This window comes from Lactuca sativa, chromosome 8 (assembly GCF_002870075.4).
Source record: "Lactuca sativa cultivar Salinas chromosome 8, Lsat_Salinas_v11, whole genome shotgun sequence".
Lineage (NCBI taxonomy): Eukaryota > Viridiplantae > Streptophyta > Magnoliopsida > Asterales > Asteraceae > Lactuca > Lactuca sativa.
In genome coordinates this window covers 149,657,696-149,668,737 of record NC_056630.2, presented here as the reverse complement: position 1 = coordinate 149,668,737, position 11,042 = coordinate 149,657,696, and the positions used below count along the sequence as shown (strand labels likewise).

Below are 11,042 nucleotides of genomic sequence, written 5' to 3'. Positions count from 1 at the left end.
TATTCTCATAATATATTAATAAATCATATTTAAACCTCTCTCTCCTTAATTCATCCTACATATTGCTATGGTGAAGGCAACCCAAAAGGACCATGCTCATAATCGGGTCAAGTACATACCAAAATAGTTATGGACTTAGACACTAATCCAACAGTAAGAACCCACTATCTTATTATCCAAAAACACCATCAACTTCACCTTTCTTCCTCTCAATAACCACCTCCGCCAACCACCCTCTACTACCACTAACCACCTAATACAAACCTTCTCAATCCCCATTCCCACCTTCCTAATCAGTCTTCATCCACCTTAATATCACCTTTGTTTATTGATTCTAGCCAAAACAGAACCCACTCCACAACCATCATCAAAGACCCCACATCCCTACAACACCTTCCTTTCCACCATCTTTCACCCTGACATCATCATCAAACCTTTCATCTCGATCCTATGTTCTCGTGTTATTGTTGACATGGAGTTTCGACTCAGATCTGAAAAGAAGAAAGGGGAAGGCGACTTGCTATCGATTCAAGAAGACACAAGGGTATCAATCGATTGCGATAAAAAAAGAGGGAAAACATGACCGATGATGGGAAATAGATGTTTGAAACTCAATTGTCAAGTTCCATGTGAGAGAAGAACATCAATGTTAATGAAAACCCATATGATAGAATTTACAAAGAAGATGATATCTGAAACAAAATCGAATTCAAAACTAAACCCACCACCTGATGAAATCGATTTCCAGAACTAAATTGATGAAGCTGAATTCAAACATTAAACTAAAAATTGGATCTCAAACTGAAATCAAATTCAAAATCGACTCTGAAACTCAACCTCAAACCTCAAAATTGATTTCCATAACTAAATCCACCACCATCATTGGACGCAGGTGGCGATGGTCGATAAAGGAACGTCGATGCATAAACCTTGAAGCTTGAAGGAACAGGAAACGCCGACGGGGGAAAAATATGTGAGAGGTAATAAAGGAAGTAAGAGAAGATGTGTGGGAATGGTTTAGGTTTTCTTTAATATTTAGTTTATATAATAATAAATCAGAAAAATAAAAGAAAAATAATAAAATAAGGGTAATATAGTCATTTTAGGTCTATTAGGGACCCAACGTGCAACAAATATAAATCTTAGGGACCGTCCGAGTTAAAAAAAATATTAGGGACGAAACACATACATTGCTCCAAACCACAGGGATCATTCATGTAATTTACCCTAGTTTTTAAATGTGCATTATTATAGATAAAACCAAAAGCTGCTTTTGAATTATAAGTTTTTTTTGTTTAAAATAAAAGCTAAAGACTTTTATTTTCGAGCAAATTTTTTTTTGATTTTTTTCTTAAAAACTAAAAGATGTTAAAAGTTGGATTTTGAACACACCTATGACCTATGTGTATATCTATTTCAATGTCCAAAGTCAAACATTTTTGTAAATTTTCACACTTAGAACTAGGGATGTCAAAAAAACCCGAACCCGATTAACCCGACCCGACCCTAACCCGAATAAGGTAATTAGGGTCGGGTTCAATAGGGTTAGAATTCCAAATCGGGTTATTCGGGTTGACCCGAAACCCGATTTTTTTGTAAAAATCCTAAACCCGACCCTAACTACAAATCGGGTTTGTCGGGTTAACCCGATTAGGATTTTTACAAAAAAATCGGGTTTCGGGTCAACCCGAATAACCCGGTTAGGAATTCACAACCTTTACATATTTCACTGCTCTTTACTTGAACTATACAAAAAGACTACAAATCCTTTGAAAATGTAAATTTTTGTGACTCTAGAAGCATACGAGGGTCAAGTAACTCCCATTTGTGAAGTTGATGTCCAAAAAGATATAAAACCTCCGCATCTCAAAATTACTAGAGCGGCTGAGAAAGTAAAGATTTTATTTTGATAGTTATTTCTACTTTAAACTAACTATAAACATGAATAAACTACATGGTGTTGATCGCTAACTAGAGATTGAAAGTTCATCTATTTAATATTTATAATGGAAGAATTGTTTTAGCTATTGTGGTATGCATGTTTTCTCGTATGTTGTAATAACCATGAGGTCCATGATCTTTTATTTTTAATTTGTTTCAATTTGTATGCATTCTTGATGTTAAGAAAAGAGTAAAAAAATGGTTTGGATTTATATCAGATTGCACTCTTGAAAAAATCATATATATTATGTTTAAATTAAGTGTTTAGTGTATTAACCCGACTAACCCGACCCTATTAACCCGAAACCCGATTAACCCGAACCCGACCAACCCATACCTTAATAGGGTCGGGTACCGGGTTAAATTAGTTTTTGTGAAAACCCAACTAACCCGACCCGTTTAACCCGAAACCCGATCGGGTTGACCCGATTAACAGCCCTACTTAGAACCTAAACTTTATTGTAAGACCCAAAATAACCGTACATTATTTTTATATATCCACATCAATTAAGTTAAGATCATTAATATAATATGTGTAGTTCAACTTATTAAATAATATATATTACATTTTCATATCTTTACTTTACAGCACCTTATTTTACAATTCTAACTAACTTCAACTGCCATGACAACACCCAAAACATTTCCCCCAAGCCCTTGTACTTCAACATCATACTCGCAACGTCCGTACACTTGTACTTCCACTTGTTACGTACACTTGTACTTCCACTTCTTGTACCTCTACCCCAAACTTTTACAATGTTCAACCCTCCTATATCAACTTTACTTCAGCTAACCTAAAATCTTCATGTTCTGGATACAAATATCATAAATACGTATTCGAGTCTTACCCTTTTCAACATATATTAAAATTAAGAAACATAACAAGTATTTGTAGAAGTCATAGATGTAATACATGTCTTGTGCCTAAATGGCATCACTCTTCTAGTTGCACTTAACACAAGTATTAATATTATACAATTTGAAGACTTTAGAATCCAAATTAAAGCTTTGTTTCCAGCCTTTCTAGAGCAAGACCCCATTGGAATTCTTCCAAGAGAATTGATCTTTACACAAACATATTTTTGGTTGTTATTCTTCTAAGTTCGGTTTCGGCACTTCTCCATGGCTCGAGGGGCTGCAAAACAAGACATCAGACAATACAATTAATTTTTTTTGGTCAAATCTTGACAAAAATCATATCGGAGCCACCATTGATTTGCGGGGTTCTTGCTTTTTAGTTGAATAATCAAGATTTTAGGTTTCTTGATTTTTAGATGAAAAATCAAGAATCATATCAAGATTTTACCTAAGCCAATTGCATCTGAACTTTTCATGATCCTCATCCTCTTACAAGAGCCAATGAACATACTGCATCAATGTAAATTCATTAGGGTTTGCGACACTAGTATCAGATAATTTATTAATGTATTTGCAAAAGGGTTATTCTTCTTGAGCTGACCACACTGCCCCGCATCGGGAGCATGTATGAGAGGTAAATTAGGTACACTTTGGACCACAAGTTGCTACGATAAGGACTCGTTGACCACAAGGAGCCAAATTCATATCGGAATTAGAACTTTGACACTTATGCCTACTTACACTCGAACCCTTGACCATACCATTTGAAACCAACTGTGTTAAGGGAATTGGAACTTACTCCCATGGAACATCACCTACGAGCATCCAATCGCCATCTTTATCTTCATAGGTCAATACATACTCAGAACCATGAAGTAAGTCCATTAGTCGACTCTCACTTAATCCGTCTCTTGTGTGAGCTCCATGGCTACCATATTGACCTGAAAATTTGATCATAATCGAATTCATTATGCTTTAAACACATGCATATATGTCAAAATATATTAAAAGATAGTGTTTCACATTTTTATACGGAGTGATTCTCAGGATTTAAGAAAGGACTAAACATAAAGTATGATACATAACATATTATAGAATTAATATCTAAGATCCAAATCATAAATCATCAAAGTGCAAAGAAAAGACGTTACTTCAATGATAAGCCCAAGAGAGAGCCAGCCCATAGCCCCATACCCACATAATTATCCATATACTACTATGTTGTTTTTTCTTTAACAATATATGGCCCACGTGGCCCAAATACACCGAAAGTAAACTTACATATAAAATGTAAACATATTTGTCAAGAAAAACTACCACTTCACTCCTACACGTACAAATGTCCATGTTTCTATCGAAAAAAAGTTATTCTTCCTATAATTAGGAATCCTAATTATGTGTATACGCATTAAGGTTGCTGAGACTCAACTCCTATACCACCCTAAAACCAACTTATCGATATTTCTCTCTATCTTTTACTATTTTACCCAATCCTAATCACAAAGACAAAGTCCCTTCGCACTTACTCTCTTTAAGTCCACTAAGGTCACAACTCACAAGCATCATCAACTTTACTTTATATATGACAATATTTTTCATATTTGGCCGACATGGATTAGCATATATGCCAAAAGTCGTCCTTCAAATTTATTTTAGATAACATAAAAGGCATAAAAGATGTATCAAAAAATCAAATGAGATTACCAATTGTAAAGCAGCTAAACATTTTTTCAAGAGCCGAAGAAAGATCCAAGTAGCTAGAGTACATCTGGAGATCCACTTTCCTCAAATATGGAGCTCCATCCATGCTCACCTTCACATAAAGACAACCCGAACCCATTTTTGGATCCTTATCTTCTTGATTCTTTGTTTGGCTAACAGCCATGGTGTTCTTACGAAAGGATCGAATTGGAGGCCATCCTACAACTTGTTGCCTGAATTATACATATATAAATCCACGAAAAAGTAAATAAAGATTTAATTAGAAAGAAAAAGCATGCAAAATTGGTATGTTTGACTTTTTGACGTCAAATTGTTAAATGAGTTTCCTCTTAACTTCGATTATCCATGAGAGTAATTTTCTTTTGCATGAAACTACAAATGAAATTTGATCGATCACATATTTTATATGAAATTAAAACATTTTGGAGTTGCAAAATGAGAATTGTAAGGGTTAATTTTGAATTCCACAAACTAGTAAGTGGACTTTCTAGAAATCATGGATCAAAAATCTCGTTCAAGAAACCATGCAAAATTCATAACAAATTACATGGTAAATTAAAAGGAAAAAAGATTGCATGATTAGATTCCATGATTCTTGAAAGAGCTGACTTTGAAAGTCAATCAAACAACTTTCCAACTCCAATAGTATCTCAATTTCTAAACTGGTTTAACGCAAACAATTTTGATATCAAATTTGAGTTCGAAAGTTACTTAAAATTGAAATTCATACGTAAAAATCCTTACTTTGGAGCAGGAACATTTGCATTTACAGAAACTTGAGACTTGTTTTCAAGTAAAACAGGCTTCGGAGAAGCCAAAACAGCTGTCTCTTTTACACAACCGGAGTTCTTGTTTTCAGCTTTCATACAAGAAAACAATCCGCCATTTTTAACCAAATCAACTTCAGATCCACCCTTACCAGCGAAAACCCATTTCCCAGAACCACCATTAATGGTATCAGAGAAACCCCTTTTAGCTCCGGCGACCAAATTCTTGATTGGACCACCGTTAACAGCCTCTCTTTCCGGCGACTCCGAACCAGGCAACCCAAGCCTCAATTCAGTGGCTTTTAAATTCAAATCTTTATTTTCGGTTATATCACAGGCTTTTTTCTCCATATTTGCCTCTGACAACCCTATGTAATCATGTTCTTCAATGGACATAGACATGAAAATTGAAGCTTTAATTTGCTTACATGAAATTGAAAATAAACTGTGCGTTCATGTGGGGTTTTTTGATGGCGAAAAAGAAAGCTTACTTTGGCATCTCTCTGTAGCCCCCTCTTAATATTCCTATATACTGTTACAAAGAATGGTGGAACAGGGAACATTTATTTGGAAAAGGTCACTGGCGAATGCTTTGTTAAATTTGTCATGATGACCCTTTTGGGTTTTGTATATTGTGCATTAAAGATTGTACCTTTATCTGATTTTGTTTAATCCCACTTCAGAAAATGGCATCGACAATGGTTAAAGATTGTTGATTGTATTAAGAAACATGGACGAATCTAGAGAAAACCCACAAATTTGATGTTATGGGATCTTTGACATATGTTCAAATTTAAGAGATTTTAGTTGTTGATTGATCAAATTTAAGGTCTATTATTTCAGAGTAAATGTGTGACCTAAACTCAACCATTTATTGGATCCAATAAAATGCATATTAAACAACCAAGTACTTTAAAAATTTCACCATACTAGAAAAAATCAAGTATATAATGATTATAATCAATCATTAGATATTTTAATTATCATAGTTATAAGATTCCAAAGTAAACAAAAAAATTAGTATTAAAAGTAGGAATGTGTGATTTGTGATTAAGATGTAACAGATTTGATACCAAGTTTAAGTATAGCTAGAGATAATTTGCATTAGGAAAATCTAGGGAGTTATTCTTATTCCAATTCTCATGAAAAAATATATAGTTTTAAATATAAATAATAAAAGAAAGCATAAAAAATTTAAATAATAAAATGTATGCATGGGGTTGGAAGGTGTTGAAATGGACTGTACAATGATGATAGGAAGACAGAAGACAAATCTAAAAAAAAGGAAGGGTATTTTTGAAAAGCTGATTTGGAGAATCAGAATTTTATTTTATCAATTATAAAGACATATCATTAGTGACATTTGACTCAACTAGTATCTTTGAGGATAAATTATGTATCGCTACTAATGTAAGTAATATATTTTGTTGTTATTCACTGAAATATCATGTATTAGGTCTATATATTTTTCCTAACCTATATCTCCTTTATTTAACAAAATGATCATGTGGCCCACAAACATATGCTTGCAACTCGTGAGTGAGAGAACAAAGGTCATCATATTTAAATTTTATTCTCATCGTTTTATTCTGTATTTTGTCCAAAGATTCTACGAACAACGAGCAACCATTATGGCTTCAAGGACGTACTCACGATGCAAATAAGTAATTATTGATCCTTCGCTTTCGAGGATGTTTAACAATAAAATGTTTCAAGAACATACCCGTGAGTGCCTGGAAAACACTCAACTCAACCATCATAGGTGGACAAACAAGGATGCTCAAGCAAATTTTCAACCAAAGTGATATTTCTTAGATGAAAATACCTCCAAAAATGTATCTTATAAATATAACTATATACGAGGAGTGAGCATAGATTGGTTTGAGTCAGTTTCAACCTAAAATCGAACCCATACCCACAACATTGATTTTTAAATAGTTAACACCGAACCTAAACCCAAACCCATTGGTTTGGTTTCTCGGTTTTTTGGTTTTTTCATGGTTCGGTTTCGGGTTTAAACTTAAACTCAATGCTAATCCCAATTTAACTCTATGAGAAATGATGAATCATTATATCAAGTTAAGGATAATGGATGTTTTCTTATCTTCGATGATGTGGGATGCCTACTTATTTTTGGTGATGTGGGACGCGTCTTATTGCTGGCAAAATAAAAACTAATTGTCACACATTAAAGTTTTAAACACAAGACCTCAATTGCATGTATAAAGTGTAACATCCTAAATTTCCTAACCAAATTTCGGTTTTTAAATCAAAGGAAATCATACCATTTATTAGATTTTGGGCCTTAAGAATATATATATATATATATATATATATATATATATATATATATATATATATATATATATATATATATATATATATTAGGATTGTGATTGCAATCACTTTTCCAAATCTGTGATTTTGACCCCATAACATGGGGTACCACGAAATTAGATTTGGGGTAAGTCAAGAATGATAATTTAAAAGTTAGGCCACTTCTAAATCTTAAACACAAAAAGTACCTTGTTATTTTGTGTTTGATGAGATAGAGAGAATTCAATGAACAAATTTCGAGTGTAGAGAATGTAACATTTCTTTTTCTGGAACATACAATATGTTCTTAAACCGGAGAGATAGGTAGTTAATGGTGGTTACATGCAGTTTTAGCGCCAAAACGATGGTTAAAAATACAACTATTTAGACATAACCGAATCTAGCATCATCATGATCTCACAACCTATTTTTTACGGGAAATGCATGGTTGGAGTCTTTCCTGACATAGAAATTCGTTTAGGTTTCGAGGTGTTGCCCCTTGGACCCTGTTACGGGCACTGCTCTTAGACCTTGTCAGGGGCGTAACGCCTTGGAACCCTACACCTAGGGGCGCTGCCCCTGGGCCCCTGTATTCCCGATTCACAATTATCACTCCGAGTGTGCACCTCACATATCTTATCTCAATGAGTAAATGAAACTCAGTCTATCCCGATATTAATAATAACTACACTAGAATATGTTCATAACACTAAAATTGCCAACACCATTTTCACTCATAAAGAACACTTTACCAATTATTCTGACAACATAAATCAAAGTCTTAATTAAATCAATAGTATGAAACATCTCAAATTCAAAAAAGCATATACGATGCAATCACGTTGTGCCTTGCCCTTTGCTACTAGAAGTACCTGAAACATTTAAACTTAAAACCATAAGTATAAGGTTTTATGAGTTCTCCAAAAGACTACACACCATATGTCACACCCCTGAATCGGAATGGTGGGAACGTCCAAGGGTGGATGACGTCATTGCAGTATCATAACAATTAAATATAAATGAATCATAGCAACCCAAAACATCATACATTGAGTTTACAAGTTTACATTGTTTACAAACATTGTTTGTTCAAAAGTTAAATACAAGTAACTGAAAAGTAGGATTCATGATGCATCAACGCTTGCCCTCAAAATGGTTTGAATACATGATTATTGGTTTCCTGAGAATACAAGTGATTTTGAAGAGTGTCAACAAGTAAGTTGGTGAGTTCATAATCATTTTGTATGAGAATGATTGGTAACGGTTTCGTGTAAAAATGATTTTTTATACTTCTAGAAAATCCGATATTTTCTTTAAAAACTAGTTGTAAGTCTTATTCCCAAGACGAAAATGTATGTATTTCCTTTGTATCTTTTCATTGTAAAATGATAATGTATGTTTCCAGAAAATCCAATATTTTCTTTAATATGAACTGTAGTCTTAAACCCTAAGACCAAAAATGTAAGAAATGTTGTACTGAAAAATAGTATGTAGTTACTAATGAAGTTTAAGTTACCCCGTAAACTGAGTAGTTTCGTTAGTCCCTATGTGAGTTATTATAACTATGTGAATATGATTGATATGCTTGAACGATGTTCTTCAGGCGTCGGAGCTGGTAGACATTTGTCACCCTAGACTTGCCGGTATAACTGTAGCTAACAGTTGAGGTACATGGTTATCAATCCTGTATATATCTAAACACAACTATCTCGCTCTCCCTCAAGGAGACTCTTGTTATAATGCAGGACTTAAGGTGTACACTAGGTAGGTACGGTGAAGCGAATCTCTCACAAGAACATCAACAGATTTACGTGAACTATGACTCCTTTTTCTTGTAAAATGAAATAATTATACCTTTGAATAATTATATAGTTCTTCTGAAATGAAAGTGTGGTTTTGTGACTCCCAAACTATACCAATTATAGTTTATCTTGTATCTTTGTTGAGACTATTTATATAATCTTTAATCTAAATATAAAGTTGTAATCTAAACACCAAAATAGTAAATAACTATAATGTAACCATTTTTGCTAGAAAAGCTATATTTTAGTAAAAGTTTCCAAAACCTTGTAGTTTAATATTGTATAAAAGTAGTGATAATCATAACTTATGCAAATAATATCTTATTTTTAACATAAAGATGAAAACATGTAAGTATTTGTGCGATAAACAAAGTTTTACTTGTATTCCCCCCCCCCTCTAAAAGCATGAAAAAAAGCTTGAAAAATGTAGCGGTATGAACTCACCTTGAGTGGATTTGTGCATTGTTTGAAGTGACGATGTGAAGATTTCCAAGCCTACACTCTTGGATAAGGTTGATGAACTTCTTGGAAATGGTATGATCCTAAAGGTTTTTAACACATAATAATATATGTAAATGGGATGAACTTAACAGAAGAATGTATAGAATGCTAGGAAATCTCGAAACTACTTACCAAAATACTAAGATTAATGCTTGAAGATTTAAATCCTTGGAGGCTTAGGTTTGATGCTTTGAGAGGAAATGAAGTTTACAACAAGTGCAAATGGGAATGGTGAGGTTTGGGAAAGTGATTTCGGCCTTAATATGATGAAAATAAGCGATTAGGATTTGCTTAGATACTTGCTGGATAATATGTTGGGGGTTTACTTGTAATACTGTGATCTTATTGGAATTGGGTGAACTATCCTATCATAAAGTCAAACCTTATCTTCTTAGTGTTGGATTAGTGTCTAAGTCCATAACTACAATTGGTAGATACTTGACCTGACCCGACATGGTCTATTTGGGTTGCATGGCATCATGCATTTGGATAAACTAAAATGAGAGAAATAACACTTAAGGTTTATTAATATATTATAAGTTCTAATATATTTATAATATTATTTAATTAGTATTGATCCAGAATTAATCTAGAATTAATTAAGTAATCAAAAGAAGACTAATTAAATATATGGGTTGATTGTGTAAATCATCCATACTTATATAGTGGGCTATTGCTCCATGGATTATCAAGTTGGGCTAAAACCCCTAGGATGCTCCATGGTGTATTTGAACCCATGGATCCAAGGAAATGGAAAGCCATGACAATTAGGGTTTACCCTAATTGTAACAACTATATAAGCATCTTATTTTGTGCAAAAATCGGCCACAAGTGAAACAAGTGAGGGCAAACCAATTTTAGAAGTGTTCTACTTTCTCTCAAGTTATTCCAAATGTTCATAGTGTTGTGTGAACCATTTGAGGTGTCACATTTGGGGCACTAGGCTCTTGAGCTCCATGGAATCAAGCACCAAACAAGAGGTATGTAATTCTACTAGAATTTATATTATGTGTACTTTATATTATGCTACTTAGAACAATACCTTGGAAAATTGATATTTTCATGTATAATAAAGAAAACATAGATCCAAGGTATTTAGGGTTGCATGTACACCATAGGAGTGTTAGATTGC

The 11,042-nt window shown here is 33.6% G+C and overlaps 1 protein-coding gene across 1 annotated transcript; it reads right to left on the bottom strand.

The window, feature by feature from the left end:
* Positions 1 to 2,765: 2,765 nt before the first annotated feature.
* Positions 2,766 to 5,823, bottom strand: LOC111907077 (auxin-responsive protein IAA27). The gene is made up of 5 exons (XM_023902867.3): positions 5,269 to 5,823; positions 4,507 to 4,736; positions 3,602 to 3,743; positions 3,251 to 3,312; positions 2,766 to 3,079 (listed from the first exon to the last, which is right to left on the bottom strand). Exons 1-5 carry the CDS (start codon positions 5,691 to 5,693, stop codon positions 3,042 to 3,044), a joined length of 897 nt encoding a protein of 298 aa, XP_023758635.1. The 5' UTR covers positions 5,694 to 5,823; the 3' UTR covers positions 2,766 to 3,041.
* Positions 5,824 to 11,042: the final 5,219 nt, after the last annotated feature.